General features: G+C 46.7%; 1 protein-coding gene across 2 annotated transcripts; it reads left to right on the top strand.

Moving 5' to 3' along the window:
- Nucleotides 1-1211: 1211 nt before the first annotated feature.
- Nucleotides 1212-19414, top strand: shprh (SNF2 histone linker PHD RING helicase). 2 transcript variants are annotated; one of them, XM_031580178.2, is made up of 30 exons: nt 1212-2506; nt 2817-2946; nt 3505-3729; nt 3911-3992; nt 4245-4395; nt 4541-4643; nt 4798-5063; nt 5280-5678; nt 5959-6180; nt 6620-6871; nt 7242-7320; nt 8040-8203; nt 8994-9250; nt 10132-10253; nt 11000-11088; nt 11225-11317; nt 11422-11529; nt 11722-11864; nt 12059-12232; nt 12522-12584; nt 12840-13065; nt 13635-13772; nt 14373-14474; nt 14776-14847; nt 15968-16156; nt 16345-16437; nt 16730-16816; nt 16939-17117; nt 17308-17388; nt 17570-19414. In XM_031580178.2, the coding sequence occupies exons 1-30, from the start codon at nt 1835-1837 to the stop codon at nt 17670-17672; spliced, it is 5064 nt and encodes a 1687-aa protein (XP_031436038.1). In that variant the 5' UTR covers nt 1212-1834; the 3' UTR covers nt 17673-19414. The 2 variants fall into 2 exon arrangements, with proteins under 2 accessions (XP_031436038.1, XP_012677845.2); XM_012822391.3 differs by having other exon boundaries at nt 5277-5678.
- The last annotated feature ends 504 nt before the right edge of the window (nt 19415-19918 follow it).

The following is a 19918-nucleotide window of genomic DNA, read 5'->3' as shown; positions in this document are numbered from 1 at the left end:
TGACATTGGAATGAATCTGAACATTATGTGGCTTACCATCAGATCAGGGCCAGGATCCAGTTATTTGGGGGGGATTCAGTTGATGCAGTGGTGAGATGCTGTATGAAATGGTCTTCAAGGCACTTGATGGAATTTGATGGATCTTCTTCAGTCTCTTTGCACGCATACAATAACCATAGTATTGGTGATGTGGTCTGGCCTTTGGATGTTCATTATGCAGGCAGTGATGAGGAATGCAGTCATGTATGCTTCCAATACAAAACCATGCTTGGAGACAGCCACCTGGATCTTTGAGATACGAATCTCACACATACATCTGTTTTTGCAGTCATTTATCCAAATTAGTTTTTGACTTGGTTATCATTGTAGATTTTAATCGTATATTTCTAATAGATCTTTTCATTTGACATGGAGGTAGTGAACAGTTCCAGTTGCATGAGTTCTCAGCCTCAATGTTGTCTATGCTTGGTTGACATCCTTGTGCAATCAGTTTGTTTCTTTATTTGAGAATTTTGTTTTGCTTTCATTTTTTAGCAAGGCTTTTTTTGTATCAATTAAATAAGAACATTGAATGAAACTGGGGCTAAAGTTTCTCAATGCCCAAAAAACAAACAGATGCAATACACTATTGAGAATCACTGTTTTTCTTCTTCCCATTATAAGTATTACACATTGTTACATTGTGTTGAAGAAAATGTATTGCTCCCAGAACTAAACTGCATTGTTTGCTTTGAAAGGTAAGAAAAAATGAAATTGGAAAAAGGTGTGTGTTTGTGATGAGTGAGCTTTGGACAAAGGTGTCCACCTAACTCTAAATTATGAATCACCTCCTGATGGCCCATGATGTTTGTGCTCCATTTAGCATGCGTCTCTGTCCCACTTCCAACCAATCCGCTCTACTTGGTTTCGTCAAACATACATAAATAACACGGGCATGGCCCACAGAAATAACTTTAAGGAATGATAACTGTAGTGTGATGCTAGGCTATTTCCGAGGAGTCATGTAAGAATTGCGTTTCATTATGTATTTTGCAAAGAAAGGTCTGAGAGGTGAACCTACAGCGACACCCGTTTGTGTGCTGCCTAGATAGATGTACGATATGAAAAAAAACAGGTGGCACGTTAGGGTGATACCTGTTCCCATTATGGATTAGAAGGGGTAATATTGCCATCTGGTGTTACCAGTATGTCAGTAGTTTAGTTTACTAAATACGTCACTTCCTATATTTTAAAAATGGAGGACTTCAATGGCGGAATGCTCGAATTCATAACAAAGAAGTAGCTAGGGACTTTAATTACCCAGAAAGTAATTCAACGTTATTTCTCCACATGATAGAGAAGACGTTCCTACGGCTGTGAATAAAATATAATTTGACTGTAAATCTGTTGCTTCTGCCCTGCAAATAGCGTAGCATTTTAAAGAACGGTACGCTCTTAAAGGGGTGATATATTTAGCTAACCCGGTAACGTTAGCTAGACAAACTCAACAAATTAGGCAGCTAATTTCGCTGTATTTAAGCGACATCTTGGATTATTGCCCAGAGATCTTCAATGGATATGTAATGCTTTTTTCCCGCTGCGATGGAGGTCCCACATTTAATATCCGGTTACCTGTCGGTAGTTAGAAACCTCTATCAGGTATGCAATGATACCGCCACTGTGTTATCACTGGGTCTATGATGAACACCCGTGTGCAGAACGTACGCTCCCAACAGTGCAAATGTGACTGATACGTTGGGATGTTGACCGGGAACGTTTGAAATAGTAATGAGTGAACTCTGCTCTGCTGCATAGTTTCCCCAGCGGCATCGCTATCCTCCCTTAAACTATCGCCATGAGTAACAAAAGAAAAAAAGCACCACCGGTCAAGGTGGATGACGAGGCAAAGAAAAGGTTGAACTGGAATATGCACGAAGACCGGAGGAACGAGCTTGAATCGCTTCCGACACAAAGTTCTGATGTGACAGCAGATTGTATTCCCGTCCCTAGTGAGGAACCGAGTTGTTCTAAAACTTTTCTCTCTATTGTAGAAGAGCCAGAGTTGGTTCTCTCTAAGGAAGGTCTTGTAAGTTTGAGTTATATCCCTTCTGCAAGTGAAGAGACACCTGACCCCTGCATCAACTATACACCACAAATTGAGCTTGGTTCCGAGCCGAGCAGCTCGGCAAATAGTGCCACAAGTGATTCTGTTGTCCTACCCCTAATTGCCGTCTCCGATTTGGATGAGACCTGGAGGGTACTAATCGGAGAGTTCAATCTCCGCGCCCAGTTCCCGCTGGTGGTGGACAATAGCCAGCAGTGGACACTTCAGAGGACCGGTGGTAGACTGTGCTTGTGTGCGTCTGGTACTCAGGAGGTTGGAGACTGTAATATGGAGGTTCCGAGCCTGGAGTGCATAAGCCCAGTGGGAGGATCTTTCGGCAGGGTACAGCTGGAGGAGTTGGACTGGCTTCAGAAGAGGAGGATCATCGAGCTCAGTGTCCAACTTGAAGAGAACTATGTTAAGGTGTGTGTCATTATATGGGCCAGCACATAGTTATTACATACGTACATCACATGGTTGCTATTGTTTCGCTGTGGCCCCTAGGAGTTAAATTGTTACACTGTAATGTGCCTGGACGAATGGGTGAAATTTGCAGGAACCACATCCACAGGGACCACATTCACTGCTTAATCTGTATAAGCCTTTACTGTTGTAAACTAAGCCATATACCTTGTGTGAGACAGGGAGTCAGTTTTACCATCATAATGGCCAGACAAGCCAGGAGCATTACCTGTGGCAGCATATCTGAACATGAAACCCTCATCTCCTGCAGTTGCCAGTGTATTTGCTGGAGGCTGGACTAGGCCACCCCGCCTCCCTCAGCGAAGGAAGCGGCCGCATGAAGAAGGCACATCAGCTGATCCAGAAACTCATGGAACACTTTTATGACTTCATCATTCCAGGTGAGTAGGCTACACTCCAGATACATACGTCATGCGCCTGCTTCATGAGCCTCTTCAGAATCATTTCAGTGAACATGTCAGTGATGAATAAACTAAGAGTATATTCTTCATCTTTATGATCCATAAAAGTACACTCACTCACATAATAGTGGAACGGCACAAAGGAATGAATGGTAATTTCACTAGGTAGGAAGGTAGGATATGTGTTTTGGAGCCTGTGTCTGGATTGTGTAATATAATCTCTCTAGGCCTCATGTTTCTGAGACTTGCATGGCACTATTTGTTTGTGCTAAAAAGTAGGGGTGTAAGAAAATGTCGATACACAGTCGACATACTGTATCAATTCTTAAAAACACTATCCATTTTTTGACTGATCTAAGCAAAGTAGTGTGATCCTATGAAGATTGTATGATGTAGGATGTTATCAAAATGTGAAAACTGATGAAGGATGATGGCTGCTCTTGTGGAGCCTGTGTAGGTCACTTACAAAGGCTCTTTTTTGGCTCTTTTAAGAGGTCCGTTGATTTGCACTTTTGATGCTGAATGTTCTCCCTGCAGAGGTGATGGACGACCAGAACGAGGACAGCGACATTGACCTGGAGCGACAGAATGTGGAAGAGCTGTACGATTGTGTGCGGCATCATCACCAGCACCAGCATGAAGCGCAGGGCGAGGGCTTAGACCTGCAGCATGAGGCCCTGGTGCCCGTGCTCCGACCCTACCAGAGCCAGGCTGTCAACTGGATGCTGAGGCGAGAGAAGTACAACAGGAGTGTCTCTGCAGGTAACCCTTACCTGTCGGCCATCGTTCTTTTCTGGACAAACATGCACATCAGCTGTCTTTAAATTCAACCCAGTTGTTATCTGTCATATAGCAGTCATTGTACCTGAGCATTATTTATTTATTTATTTATTTATTTATGAATGAATTGTGATCTTGGGTTTTCGCCATCTGTTACATGAAGACGTACCATCGTTGCATTTCCTGTGGCGTGAAGTTGTGACTCTGTGTGGAAAGAAGCTGTACTACAACATCTACACAGGCTGGTAAGACCTACTACACCGCTGCCTTAAGTTTAAATGATAACCTCTCATAAAGAAGACTGGATTTAGGTCATTGAATCAGGGTGTTATCTGACTGGGAATACTGCCAAAAATGACCAGCACTTAGCCAGTACACATGGATTTTCACACTTTGTTGCACCTAACAGATTCTGTTCTACTCCTGTGTTCGAATGAAGTGATACTTTTTGACATAAATATCTAGCCGATCCTGACTGGATATGTGTGTTCCTGCAGTCTGATCCTGGAGTTTCCTCAGGCGGGGCCTGATTGGCCGGGCGGTATCCTGGCGGATGAGATGGGTCTGGGGAAGACGGTGGAAGTGCTTGCTCTCATTCTGTTCCACACAAGACAGGGCCTAGAGAACACTGCCCCCTGTCTCCCTGAGGTGAGCTGTTATCCAGAGCCTCTGACCTCTGTCAGCTTGGAACCTAGCCAGGCCACCGGTTCAAGGAGTGTAGACCTGTTGCGCAGGCAAAACTGCTTAAATGGATTTGTTAAGCAGCGTTATTGATGGAGTTTCTTTCTACCAGGGAATTAAAGTAAACTACTTTGTGCCTCCCCCGCCACTGGAGAAGGAAAACGGCACACCACGCAAGCGTGAGCCCCAACCCAAGGAGAGAATCTCTTATCCTGGTGAGTCAGACGTGGAGACGGCCAAACTCCCACAGCTTTTAAAACTGACACGACCTCTCTGTGGGCTGCTGTTGTCTCAGTAGGCATAAAGAAAGATAGAAAGTGAAAGTGTAATGTTCTTCATTGGTAACTCGCCGTCTGTCCTCTGGCTCAGCTGTTCGTGTCATGATTCTCACCGCCATCAAAGAGATGAAGGTGGGCAAGGGAGCCTCCATCAACGCCATCTTCGCCTACCTGCGCACCATGTTCGGGTACGACCCCATAAAGAACCGCAGCCACATCAAGAAGAGCCTCGCCAAGCTCATCGGTGAAGAGCTCGTGGAGCAGGTTAAAGGTCGAGGCCTGGCCGGATCCTTCAAGTTCGGGAAGAAGTACAAGGCGACACAGAAGAAGACGACACCAAGCAAACAAGCAAAGCCTGTAGGTATCGTAATCAAAGTAGTTTTAGTAGTAAAATGAATACCCATGTCCAATTTAAGTTCCTAATAGCATCTCGGTGATGAGGAAGACTCTATGCACAAGATATTATGCTATTTGTTTGTCATTTAGTTTTTGACTGGTGTTAATTTTGTCCAACCAGGCTGATGACCGAGATGTTTCATTGATGTTCATGTGATGCTTTGATCCACTCAGCAGATCCCCAGTGGGGACATCACTCCTCGGAGAACATCACGCAGGCGCTCTGCTCAGGAGAAGGGTGCGGCCGTGACCTCTGACCTCTCAGAAGGAATGGACACAGACGCAGTGCCTGTGGGTGAAGTTCAGGACATCAACCAGGAGCTGGAGCCCACCGGTGAACATGCCAACGTCCCTCCAGCAGGGAGCGCTGAAGAGCACCCCTCTGAGGAGGACAAGGAAGAGCAGGTGAAGACCTCAGCCAAGCTGGAAGGTCAAGCTGACCCCCAGGCTCTGGCGGAAGAGGAGTGTCGACCCCCCGGTGAAGAAGTGAAGGACTTTCCACAGCCCTCCTCTGTCCCTGAGCCAGACTACCACTTCGAGTGCATCTGCGGGGAGACGGGTCTGCTTGACTACAAGGTGAGCTTCTTGGATTGCTCTTTGATCCTCAAAAATGATAGCCAAAGGGAATTTGAGGACGTCTTCTGCATGCAAATACTTCTGCAGTGCTGCAGGTCTAATTTTGATTTATCTTTCATTTGGTCGATATGCAGTCCAACTCGGCAGTACGTCATTAGTTTTCATTATTTTAGAAACGACCAGGCTCGAATCCAGACGAATGAAGAATTCTATGAACATATTTGTTTTTGTTTGTGAAAGTGTGAGCATGAATATATTTTGTAATCTGTCTGCCATCCAGGCGCGTGTCCAGTGCCTGCACTGCCTGCTGTGGCAGCACGCCGACTGTGTCAACTACAAGCAGGAGAGCCTGGACACCACGCCGTTCTACTGCCCACACTGCCTGGTGGCCATGCCGCCCGTGCCCACCGGCGCCACCCTCATCATCTCGCCCAGCTCCATCTGCCACCAGTGGGTGGAGGAGATCAACCGCCACATCCGCTCCTCCTCGCTGCGCGTGCTGGTGAGGGATCAGAATAGTGACTGAGGGGGCGGGGGTTAAGAAGGAAGGAGACTCCTATTGGTGGAGTGGATCAATATTCTTCCCATGTGTGTACAGGCTGCTTTCTTGCCTGATATGTGGTCTATGATGGCCATGATTGCCTATGAAGCACTTGCAGAACTTCAGGGTATTTAGACATATAAGTCTGCAGGCCAGACGTTCCTAATATTTTAGGTGATCCTACCACATGTGGTGGATCTTCACATAACTGTACCTGAGATTTGAGCCCTCCTTAATGTTTTTGCCAATGACAAAATGACACGGGGACTTGATATAATCTTACCCCCTGCTAGTTGGCCCCCTTGTTTCTTACAGACTAATTTAGCAGGTTAGCAGGAGTCAGGATTGGAGGTAACCTCTCTTTTGTTTGCTCTTTCCTTCTCCTTTCCCACTATCACAGGTGTATCAGGGTGTAAAGCGTCACGGCTTCATCCAGCCGCACGTGCTGGCCGAGCAGGAAGTGGTCATCACCACGTACGACGTGCTGCGCACCGAGCTCAACTATGTGGACCTGCCCCACAGCAACAGCGAGGACGGCCGCCGCTTCCGCACGCACAAGCGCTACATGGCCGTGCCCAGCCCCCTGGTGGCCGTGGAGTGGTGGCGCGTCTGCCTGGACGAGGCGCAGATGGTTGAGTGCACCACTGCCAAAGTAACTCCTCTTCCTCTACCTTTCCTGTATTTGCCCTTACAGTTATAAACATCTTCTCATCTGCTGTAATCTTTCCAGCATTACTGACTTATGTTTTAAGAGGAATGACATTGACATTTTTTTCATCAATGTGGTCACCATTACTCTCCACTGAAATAAAAAACATTTATGTGTCCTGTGCTTAAGTGTGTTATCAAAGAGTCCCTCAGGGTTAGTAATTGATAGTGTCTGCAGTGATTGTGTTTATGTGTGTGTTTGGATTTATGAAAGAGGTTCAGGGTTGGCTTTGAGGATATGGTGTGTGTGTGTGTTTGTTTGTTTGTTTGTTTATGGCCTGTAGAGTTGAACAGTGTGTGTTCTGTTTGTCCAGGCTGCTGAGATGGCCTTGCGTCTGTCCTCTGTGAACCGCTGGTGCGTGAGCGGGACGCCTGTGCAGAGGGGATTAGAAGGTGAGCACCTCTCTCTGCCCCATCTCTGCTTCAGGAGGGGAGGCATTCACCGCCATGCATCACTTAAGACTCTTTTAGAGCGCAAATGTTTGTTATGGATGGATGGATGGAGAGGATGAGAGATTGGCAGAATTTATTCTGAATAGATATCTGTGCCCCTGTTGAATGCTTCGAGTGCATCTGTGTGTTTAGACCTGTGCCCCTGTTGAATGAGTGCATCTGTGTGTTTAGACCTGTGCCCCTGTTGAATGAGTGCATCTGTGTGTTTAGACCTGTGCCCCTGTTGAATGAGTGTGCCTGTGTGTTTAGACCTGTGCCCCTGTTGAATGTTTCGAGTGCATCTGTGTGTTTAGACCTGTGCCCCTGTTGAATGTTTCGAGTGCATCTGTGTGGTTAGGCCTGTGCCCCTGTTGAATGAGTGCATCTGTGTGTTTAGACCTGTGCCCCTGTTGAATGTTTCGAGTGCATCTGTGTGGTTAAGCCTGTGCCCCTGTTGAATGAGTGCATCTGTGTGGTTAGGCCTGTGCCCCTGTTGAATGAGTGTGCCTGTGTGGTTAGACCTGTGCCCCTGTTGAATGAGTGCATCTGTGTGGTTAGGCCTGTGCCCCTGTTGAATGTTTCGAGTGCATCTGTGTGTTTAGACCTGTGCCCCTGTTGAATGAGTGCATCTGTGTGTTTAGACCTGTGCCCCTGTTGAATGAGTGCATCTGTGTGTTTAGACCTGTACGGCCTGGTGCTGTTTCTGGGTGTGGACCCGTATTGGGTGAAACACTGGTGGGAGCAGCTGCTGTACCGCCCGTATCGCCGTGGAAACACGGAGCCCCTGTACAGACTCATGGGCCGCTTGCTGTGGCGCTCGGCCAAGAAGGACGTGATTGACCAGGTAGAGGGTTAGGGTTAAGGTTAGGGGGATGTGATTGACCAGGTAGAGGGTTAGGGTTAAGGTTAGGGGGATGTGATTGACCAGGTAGAGGGTTAGGGTTAAGGTTAGGGGGATGTGATTGACCAGGTAGAGGGTTAGGGTTAAGGTTAGGGGGATGTGATTGACCAGGTAGAGGGCCCACACATATATGATTCCTTTCATTCCTCTCACATTTATATGCTTTGGTCTCGGCGATCTTTTTTGATAACTAACGTAGATTTAGAGATAATAGAGAGCTTTTTCTTGATAAATATACCCATACTTGACATTTATGTGGTACAGCTACCATGTAATTAAGGTTGTGCCACAGAGGAACAGAAATGGAAAGAGGTCAGCCTGGGTCGACTTCACTGTTATTTTACTTCATAGTCAATTTGCTGACATTTTCAATCTGCATTTATAGTGATCGACCCCTCAACCTTTGACTTTTCCCCATGGACGGTATTCTATCTGTCTCTCTGCTTTCACTTCCTGCAGCTTCTCACGCTTGGCGGAGATAAAACTTAAAAATAGAAAGAAGAAAATGTACCTCTCGCATGCTATACAAATTATGTTAGAATAATATAAAGAATATAAAAGGCTCTAGACTCTAGAGGCTTGGTGAAGAAGCTACCATGACCATTGGCTTTACCTTTTAATCCCCTAAACAAGTTAAACAGGAAGCTTATTTAACTTGCTTCTATGGCTAGTGCCTTTCCCTATCCCATAACATGTGTGTGAGCTTTTAGTCTTTTCTGTGCAAACCCTTCAGATCCAGATCCCCCCTCAGACGGAGGAGATCCACTGGCTGCGCTTCTCGCCCGTGGAGAGCCACTTCTACCAGCGGCAGCACGAGGTCTGCTCCCAGGATGCACTGCACAAGCTGCGCAAGATCTCTGACTGGTCGTTGCGCCTGAGCAGCCTGGACCGCCGCACCGTCAGCACCATCCTGTGCCCACTGCTCCGTCTGCGCCAGGCCTGCTGCCACCCGCAGGCCGTCCGCGGAGAGTTCCTGCCCTTCCAGAAGAGGTGAGGGCTCCCATGGATACATCTTTACCTGGCAGGACTTCCCCTCGGGCCTCAGATGAGGCATAGCTCCACAGTTAAACATGTGTTAACCTTCAGTAAAACCTCATAGTCTAGCTCTATGTAGTTGGTTCAAGCAAGTCAGGGATGCCCCAGTTTAGGGATATGATAAACACTCCGAAACTCGGTGGTACACGTTCAGACTTTTATGAATCCACCAGAGGGCTCCCGAGACTCGTTGGAGACGCTGTCGGCTCACCGAGTGGCACAGAGTGGCAGGCTTACACAGCGTCTCAGTGGGTGTTGAGAACAGTCCAAGAGGCGCATTGCTATGGCCGTACAGTATGCCGTGCTTTGCGTGTGTACTTGGACAGGACCAGAGCTCAGCTGTTTGCAGATGCAGAGTTGGGCTTTCTCCAAACAGAGGCTATCTAGTTGGCTTGTAGAAGCAGAGTGCTGCAGCCCCCTCTGTCTGTGTAGGGACACTTCACTAGAGGGATGCCGACATTTGGTGCTCTGTTTAGGGGCGCGTCTACCGCCTTTGGTGCATGGTCCATTTCAATGAGCTGGCTTGGCAATCAGGCCCTTTCTATAACCCTTAGTGAGGTGTGGAGCAAGCTGACCAAAAGGCAACTTTAGGTCATGGTTGTAACGTACGTTCTCTGCGGGAGATGAGCGAGACATCTCACCATAGTGCTCCTCTTGCCTTCTGGAGGCGGGCCTCCTTGTTGCACTGACCAATTAGACATGAAGGCTTGATTGAATTGGGCTTCAGCGAATGACCAGGCAAGCGGCATGTCCCAGTGAGGTGTTCTTGTTCCGCTCCCTCAGAGAACCCGGGGTCACGACCCTAACCTAAAGTTTGTTTTTAAAACTGAATGAAGCACCATGACGATGGAGGAGCTGCTGAAGTCCCTGCAGAAGAAGTGCCGTGTGGAGTGTGAGGAGGCCCACAGGCAGCTGGTGTGTGCCCTCAACGGCCTGGCTGGGATCCACATCATCAGAGGTACAACACTGAGCTCGACACACACACACAGAAACACAGAAACACACACACACACACACACACACACACACACACACACACACACACACACACACACACAGGCAGTAGGAGGGGTTGGACCAGTGTTCAAGGACCTTCTCAATATGGCTGTATATACCTTGAAAATGTCTTATTGCAATGGAAGTCAAAGACGGAAAGATTTCAATGCTGAGATACCGATGCTCTTCACTATTGGTATATGGGATTGAGATGTGACTAAGCTGTACTGTATTGACGTGTGTCTCTGTTGGGATGATGATTGCACTGAAGCGTCGAAATATCAGAAGCACTCAAGGTGTCCAGACGGTCTTCCTCTAGGCGTCCTGGCTGACAGCAGCATTACTAAGTCTGGAGAGAGTGGACCGGCGGTAGTTGTGACACATTGACAAGCAGGCCATTTTTCATCATAATGGAGGAGTTTGTCTGACATCATGCCTTGCTGCAGGCTCCATTCTTCCTCTGAGTTCAGTCTCTGATAACCTGGGGGGGGGGGGGGGGGGGGGGCGACTGACTGAGAACCACCAGGGATGATGCGTTTCCTTCTGGGTCAGAGGCAGTGCCAGTTATAGTGATCAAATGAAAACATCCTGTCATTTGTCAACATCAAAGCACTGTCTGTTTCTCACACTGAAGAGCAGATTTGAATGATAGTCTTGGAGACCTAGATATGATACCCGTCCCAATTCAAATGTCTGCACATGTGACAGATGAGTTTGGGGAGGCCGTGGAGATGTACAGAGACGTGCTGCGGTCATCAGAGGAGCATAAAGGGCGACTGAAAACAGACTCCTTACAGGTATGCAGAGCAGGAGAACCCTTCTACCCCTTTTAACATTTCAATGACATTACATTACTAGAGGACCTTATCTGTAATATACTGTAGGCAAGCTGTATATGTCAGAAGCTGCTCATTTAAACCTTTGACTTGACAGAGACTCCACGCCACGCACAACCTGATGGAGCTGCTCAGTGCAAAGCATGATGGGATACCCCCAACTCTTCGGGATGACCGACTAAAAGAGGAGGTGAAGGAAGCTGCAAGATGGTTCACATGTCCAGATCTATAAAGAGAGTGTATGTAATGTGTGTGTGTCTGTGTCTGTGTGTGTGTGTATGTGTGTGTTCTCAGGCAGAGCAACTGAGGCAACACTACATGACGAAATCCAACTCAGAGGTGTCTGAAGCACAGCAGAACCTGCAGCCCGTGCTTCAGAACATCAAAGAGCTCAAACGCAAAGTAACGTAAACAGCACACACAGCAAACTAACACAGTCACTTTTACATACACACTATGCACGCAGAAAGTGACGTATGCAGCCCACACCGCACCACCAGTATGTCAATGAATAATACAGCGTTGTGAGTCCCAGGTGTTGAAATCCTTCCCTTGCTTCCATTATACTGAAAATGTCTGTGGGCTTCTCCTTAGGTGAACCTGCGCTCCCCCTGGTGGATGGATGTCATAGCGCAGGCCATCAAGTACTCCATGGACGACGAGCTGGTCCAGCGCATCCAGAATGAGCTCACCTGCAGCTACAAACAGGAAGCCAGCAAAGTTTCCATGGCAGACAAGTAATACTGATCTACTCTGTGTTTGTAGTAGTATTATATGTGATTATTATGTGATCATTGCATTTCACTGTGAAATGTGGGAAAGAAATTCTTCTGAGAGAGAAGTTAAATGTTTTTATATACCCCCTGAGGGAAAGCCAGAGAAACGGGTATATTATATGTTTGTAAGATGGCTGACTTGTATGGTGACTCAGGTTCCGAGATGGTCGTGGCCTGCAGTATCTGCTCACCACGCAGGTCGATGACCTCCTGAAGTCCCAGAAGGTGGTGCAGGATGCTGTCAAGAGGCTGGAAGGCACGCCCTCGCAGGCCATCATTGAGGAAACCACCATGTGTCACCTGAGGCCCGTCCGTCTGCCACTCAACAAGTGAGGCGTCTTTATTGGTCAGATTGTTGCAGACTGAACGCCAATCATAATCTGTTTTACTGGAGATGGAAAAAATCCGAGAGCAGAATTATTTTCCTTGTCTTAGTCCCAGTCATATGTAATTCCCCCCCCCTCATTATCAGATCTACATTTGGTTTGTTTAAATGACCATATCCAGGTGACTCTAAATTCAATGGCGGATGTGCACATCAGAGTGTGTTTTGCCTGAATCTGACTGACTTTAAGTAGTGAGTAATAATCGATTCGATGGCTGATTCTGCTGTTTCAGCTGTGTGTTCTGCAAGGCTGACGAGCTCTTCACTGACTACGAGTCCAAGCTGTTTTCGCACACGTGAGTAAAGCACAACAAACCTGATTTTTACAGAAAGGCACAGACCTTGAATTATGCACAGTGGATGATCTATTTGTATTAATATACGACACTAGAATTCAATGTTCCCACATGATTATGCAGGATTAGTACTTTTCAGTTGGCTGACTGGCTAAATTAGATTCCTGTGATGTATTGGATGCAGCTGCTGTGGATCATCTAATTGGATCACTTTGGTAAAGTTGGACTCTTCTGCTCTTCTGTGGTACTCCACAGGGTCAAAGGTCAGACGGCCATCTTTGAGGAGATGATCGAGGACGAGGAGGGCCTGGTAGACGACCGCCTGCCCACCACCAGCCGGGGCCTGTGGGCGGCCAGCGAGACGGAGCGAGCCCTGAAGGCCATGCTGGCGTTCGCCCGCGCCCGCCGCCTGGACGCCCAGCTGCTGGAGGATGCCAGCACCTTCATGGAGCTCTTTGAGTCCTGGAAGAAGGAGTACAAGGTCTGGGCGCAAACAATCTTTTCTTTTTTTTTTTTTTTTCATTTGGTATGGCATTTTTGGAGGCTGCAATACAAAGGCAGATGAAGCATTTTGACAGCAACCAGCATATTGAAATTCAGCTGTGTCTCATTTCAGTCATTCCACCTAATTTGCTGCTACATCCTTGAGCTTTTAATTAAAAAAGTGCATTGTTTGGCTATGAGTCATTAAAATAAACTTTAAGTCTGCCATTTTTCCTGTGTTTAATTTGGCATGGCATTTTTGTAGGGAAAATTAGGCATTTTATCGGCAATAAACATTTGGAAAATGTGTTGGCTCTCTTAACTTCTCCTGATTTACTGTTACATTATCAAGCTTTTAATTAAAGACAACATTGTTTGGTGGTGCGCCAGTCAAATAATGCATTGAGAAGTTTTAGATCTGAATTTATTTGAATTTTTAGATACTTAATTAACTAACATTAACTTTGAGGAAACTTAACCCCTAAATTACTCACTCTCTCTCTCATCATAAAATGCCAAGCTTCAGCCCTCTTGTCAAAGCGTGTGTCCCTTCCCTGCACCCTGCAGGTGTTGCATGAGTACTGGATGACCCTGAGGGACCACGTGTCGGCCATTGACGAGCTGGGCATGGCCACGGAGAGGCTGCGCGTGCGGCTGCCCGACGAGCCCAAACAGAAGGTCCTGCACATCATAGAGCCACACGAGGTAAAGCCCGAGTCCTGCCACCGTCACAGAGACGTTCCAGTTGTGTCATCGCACGCCTGTCAGTGTGAGGTCTCATGGGTGTGAGCAGACAGGCTGGACCTAAAGCAGTTTTAATACCATATTGGACATGTTGCATATTCTCAGTCAGTGTAATGTTGGAGGGGTGAAGTTGGACTGCTGTTTTGGTGTATGGTAAGGCACCTACAGGACACAAAGGGATAGTTTCATTGTTATAAATATTATATATAAGATATATGGAGGGATTTGTATGGGTTTGACACTGTCACTTAAATTATTTCATCAGTGGCTTAGAGAGAGAAAACATTTAGGGGCTACCAATCAGAGTTTGTGAATCTAATCAATCAACAGATGGTGACCGATGATTGCAAATGTAATGACAGTCTTTTGTGAAATGATAAAATCATTCTTTTCAGAACTTCATGACAAAACTATTGCACAGAAGTAATGCACACACATTATGTGAATTAATTATACTATGATTGAAATAATTACATGTAATTTCCTTCCTTCATGTCCTGTCTGGACTCTACACAGTCAAGGATAAGAATGATTGTTTGTTTGTTTGTTGTGAACCTCCAGGTGGACCAGAACAGGGCCAAGCTGCTGAATGACCGGGCAGTGGCCAAATCCCAGCTGCAGAAGAAGCTTGGCCAGTTACTCTACCTCACCAACCTAGAGAAGGTGAGCCCCGGCAGGCAGACAAGGACCACAACATCAAACCATGTTCAACATGTGGCAGTCACCTCCATCAACATAGCAATGCTGCATGGACCTTTACTCTGAGAACTTAGAGTTATTTCAAGCTGTATTGTTATTTACTATGGAAGGATGCACTTTTAGTTGGTGTCATGCTTTTGGTCCAAAGGCATTTCTTTTTCAGCTGATACAGATGCCTTGTTGAGAGCTCTGACCTCTGTTGTGGCTAGTTAGCTGTGGAACAGTGAATGATGATCTAATGCTAGGTGTCATGATGTGTTCTCAGACTCAGGATAAATCCACAGGGGGGCTGAACCCAGAACCATGTCCTATCTGTGCCCGTTCCCTCGGTCAAGAGGTAAGACACACACACACACACACACACACACACACACACACACACACACATTCTCACTATCTTTCTCTCTCTCTCTTTCTCTCCCTCCCCCTCTCCCACCCCCTCGCTCTGTTGTCCTCTCTCACACACGCTTGGGTATACCACACACATACACCAGAGAGTGGCAAACAGAGCCTTGGCTAATTCTTCTCTCGTCTGTTCCGTGCGTCTGGGAAAGTAATGATGGCAGAGGCAGGGTGAGGTCAGGTCTATCTCAAGTTTGTCTCCCTTTCAGCCTCCTGATTGAAAATGAAATTGCTGTTCCATCAGCTGAATGGCTTAGAGCTCATTGTACCCGCTCCCTCAGAGCCTCTCAAGGGGAAATTGCGGACCTGATCCCGATCACAGGATGCTGTTCCCAGCGGTGGACCTTTGTGGAGCTCAAGGGTCCTCAGGCCACACTCGCGCTGCCCTCAGCAGTGCCCGAACAGAATCCAGCCATTGTTTGTGTTCATGCCGAACCCCCAGACTAATTACGTCTGAATGAACTGTTTCGGTTTCTGAACCTTTTATTTGTTTGTTCTTTTTTGAATAAACAAAATGCTAAAACGGTAGCTTTGGGGGAGCTTGGCCCAGTGTGTCATTCATACCAGATATTGTCTTCTTTGCCAGTGACACCTGTGGCTAGATTATAAGGACCCCATTGCCTGACGGGACAAAACGGGACAAAATGACCGCATTCTCACACAAATCCCTCAAAATCTTACCCCATTCATCTTTTTTTTCACAGCATCCTTTTGTTTAGTTATCTGTATGGCGGCAGCAATAGTCTTTCATGAGGTTTCACACTCATATGTTTGTGTTTGTTCTTTGTATGGCCTAAGCAACAAGCAGCAGAGGATTTGGCTCGGCTGCCATTGTCACTAATTACCCAGCGAATGACAGCTGTATGTAAATCACTGTCATCATTAAGCTGGTAATTAGCAGTCTCACTGCAGTGCCACTTTCCCATGAAAAATGTGACCACAACTGGGCTGTGTGTGTACATGTGTGTGTACGTGTGTTTGTGTGTGTATGTGTGTGTGTGTGTGTACGTGTGTTCACCTGCGTGTGTGTGTACGCATGTGTGTTTGTGTTCCAGTGGGCCGTGCTGACCTGTGGCCATTGCTTCTGTAACGAGTGCATCGCCATCATCATGGAGCAGTACAGCGTGGGCTCGCGCCGCAAGGCCATAAAGTGTGCCATCTGCAGACAGACCACCTCCCACACCGACATCTCCTACGTGTTCACCACCCAGAACGACGGCAGCGGAGAGGACATCCCCGTCAAGGTCAGAACCAGCAGCCAAAAAACAAGAGGGAGGGAGGGAGGGAGGGAGCGAGGGAGAGATAGAGGGAGGGGGGCAAAGAGAGAGAGAGAGAGAGAATATCTGCAGGATGGAGCTATGGTAATGATCTGACTGGAAATGTTTAATGGTAGCATCCTGCTGGGAATGACGCTCCCCTCCTCTTTAAACAGGGCAGCCACTCCACCAAGGTGGAGGCCGTGGTCAGGGTCCTGAAGAAGATTCAGATGGCGGACCCAGGAGCCAAGTCTTTGGTGTTCTCCACGGTAACCCATCTCCCCAGTTCTGTCTAGTCACACTGAGTTAGAGTCTGAGCCCGCCTCCCTGGTTCTGTTCTGAGTGTCCAAGGTTGGTGTGAGGCTCTCTGTCCTCATAGTTTTATGTGCTGGTGTGGAGGGGGCTGTGCCTGTTGCCAGTGTGTGACTTCTTTATGACCTGGTGATGTGGTTTCTCTTGGAACTGTGGCTACACACACACACACACACACACACTCACTCTCTCTCTCTCTCTCTCTCTCTCTCACACTTTCTCTCTCTCTCGCTTTCTTTCTCTCATCAGTGGCAGGGGGTGCTGGACATCATAGCCAAAGCACTGTTCGACAACAATATGGAGTTCTCCCAGATCAACGGCATCCACAATTTTCAGGTTTCAGATGCACTTATCTATCTTCTGATTTGCCTGTGTATATTGAATCTGGTGTGTTTGTGTGTGTTTTCTGTTAAACAGTAACTGTCAGCCTAAATCATGGAAACATTTGTGTTCTGCAGAAAAACCTGTGTGCTTTCAAATATGAGGAGAAGATCAACATCCTGCTGCTGCCACTGCACACGGGCTCCAATGGGCTCAACATCATTGAGGCAACTCACGTGCTATTGGTAGAGCCCATCCTAAATCCCGCCCACCAGCTGCAGGCTATTGGCCGTGTCCACCGCATAGGCCAGACAAAGTGAGTCTCGGAGAGATCTCTCATCCGTGGTGTTTTGGTCTATGCAGTGAAGAAGTCAAGTGCAGCCATAACTGTAGATTGTTATTGTAACTATAGAAATAACTTACAGATAACACCATTCACTGTGGGCACTTTCTTTGACTACTTCTTCTGATGTTTCTCCTTTGTCTCCCCGCTCTCCTGTCTCCAGACCTACCTTTGTGCACAGGTTCCTCATCAGGTCCACCATAGAGGAGAAGATGCAGGCCATGCTCAAGACGGCCGAGAAGAGGTGAGGACGCGACACGTTTTTAATTTTTTTGTTTTCGTTTTTCTTTCTTTCACCTGTGCCTTTTAAAAACCCCTCCAGGAGTTTTCAGATGTATTCTGTCTACCTGGTGACCCCGGTGGTGTGAAGAGCTGTGTAACCATCACCTCATTCTGATTTTGTATCTGCTCTCCCCGCCTTCCAGCCACACTGCCACCGCCACCATGAAGCACTCGGAAGCGTCCGTCTTCACTGTAGCTGACCTGGCCGAGCTCTTCACGGATGATCCACAGAGCCTGGAGGACTGAAGAAAAGAAAAAAAGAATGAAAGAGAGAGCGAGATGAGAGAGGAAAACAATTTGTGAATGGAAGTGCCGAGGAAGTGTCTTTGTAGTGCCAATGCATGGAAAAGGAGATTTTATGAAAGGAGTCTCCCGACACTATCGCTATGCAAAAGGCTCAGCTTTCTGGAAAAGACATTTTATTATTTATCCACTGTTGTATTGAGTGTAGAGGGATCGTATCATGTGTAGATCACTGTCAGTGCTGTATCTCTGAAGAAATCTTGTAGAATCAGCTGGTGCTCTTATTTTAAACTTGGTTTAGTATTATTTTAAACTTGGTTTAGTGTCATTTTAAACTTCCCTTGTTCACCTCAGGTTACCTTTTCCTGATGTTCCGAAATCTCAGATTCTCACTCACAAAAGGAGGGATTGTAGAAGTTTTGGGTGCTATCCAGTTTGTGAGCTGCCCTAATTAATGAAGCGCAGAGCAAAGCAGATTAGCAGACCTGTTTGTTTTATGAGGTCTCTCTGCCAGCACGGTGGAATGAGTTGATGTGCCTGTGTTGCTGTTCTGCTCCTTCCCTCCTAAGACTTATGGGAAAAATAGAGTCTCGGATAATCTTTTTATAAAGATTATGTTAATGACCGAAATCCCCTTGAAATGAAGAAAAGAAAAACAACTGCACCCAGCCTCACAAGCGAGAGACTTGATAGACAGTGTCTATCCTCTTTAGCGACAGAGGACAAATATTGGGCCCCAGGCTGAGTGAGTGACATTGGTAAGCAGAGAGGCATGTTTGGATGGGCGTGCACTGAGGGCCGTGCATTGCGCGCGCGCGTGTGCTCTGCCAAGCCGGGGCCTGATTATGTCTGTGTTGTAAAGTGTATTGAGGAAGGAAGTGGTGAGTGTTTACAGCGAGCGGGAGACGGGGGAATGGAGGGTCTTCTCTCTCTCTCGGGCTGAAGCGTCTTTCAGCATCTGTCTGGAGGGCCCAGGGCCTTAAACGGAGCCAGACCTGTGTTTTAGCAGATCTGATTTGCAAGACAAAAACAAACAACAACAAAAAAAAGCAAAAAAAGGGGTCTGCATGATTCAGTGTCAGTAAAGAAACAGCTCCCGTAAAGAAATCTCGTTAAAAGCGGGAAAGGGAGAATAAAAGAGGGGAAAAAATGTTTTCTAGCAGGAGGTGTTGTCAGGGGATGTGTACAGAGGACCGGGGAAGGGGCTTGTGGAGGAATGAGATGTCTGTTAGTGTCAGCTCAGATACAGTAACAATAACAATAACACACATACCAGCAATACCACACTGGGACTTTCAGAATCATCATTTTCACACAGTTTGTACAGTTTTACATCATGATCTTGTGATACCGGATTGTAGACCAAATGCTGATGTTTGACCTAAGAGGGTGAAGATGCTATTTAATGGTGTTTGACATACCATCGTGACCAAATGAAAGAAAAAGAACAATTGCTCTACTTGTCTTTAATGCAATCTGTTGAACCTGGTTTACTGGTACTGCAAATATTTGACGAAGTGACCGAACTTGAGTTGGAAAGCACTTTACGCTTCTATTAATTCTTCATTCCTTTGCTAGATTATATTGCGATTCAGTATAACTATAACCACTGAGATGTCCCGTGCTGAAAAGTTTTAACAATTCACAAAACATGTACTGTGCCGTTTATTTGTTCATGTTATTATTTGATCTTCTGTGAATGCATAACTGTAATTTGCCAATAAAATGGGGGAAACTGAAATAGATATCACTGATGTCTCTGGCCCATGTTTGATGTGTACATATCGCTATATGATATGATTTATATCCTTCATCTTCAGACTAGATTTCATCATCTTCAAGATATCTCTGTGGTTTGGGCTCTGTCTATGGGTTTGATGTGTTCTCCTACACACTCATGCCTCCTCTTGTGTGCCAGCATATGTCAGTGAACTGCCCTTGACTCAACTTCAGGACTTCTTTTCATGCCTGCGGCTGTGCTTCCCGCAACAGTAAAAAAACTAAAGCGTAGGACCTGCTACTGTTTGGCCCTTTTTGTCTTTTTTCTTTTAAAGACCTTCCAGACAAAAGGGGCCCACACAAATGGAGAACACCACCCCCCAATATGATGCCTGCTCCATGCATGCTGAGCAGAGGGCTGGCTGGTGGTAGATTTGTTGGACTTAAGAGCGACCCAGGCGTGAGGAGGGGCAGTGACGCCCCTTTTGATTGTCACCCGGTGGTTTTATTTTGCCCCCCTCCGCCCATCC

This window comes from Clupea harengus, chromosome 14, assembly GCF_900700415.2.
Source record: "Clupea harengus chromosome 14, Ch_v2.0.2, whole genome shotgun sequence".
NCBI classification, from domain to species: Eukaryota; Metazoa; Chordata; class Actinopteri; order Clupeiformes; family Clupeidae; genus Clupea; species Clupea harengus.
Note: the sequence above shows the minus strand (reverse complement) of the source record. Positions and strands in the feature narration are given on the sequence as shown.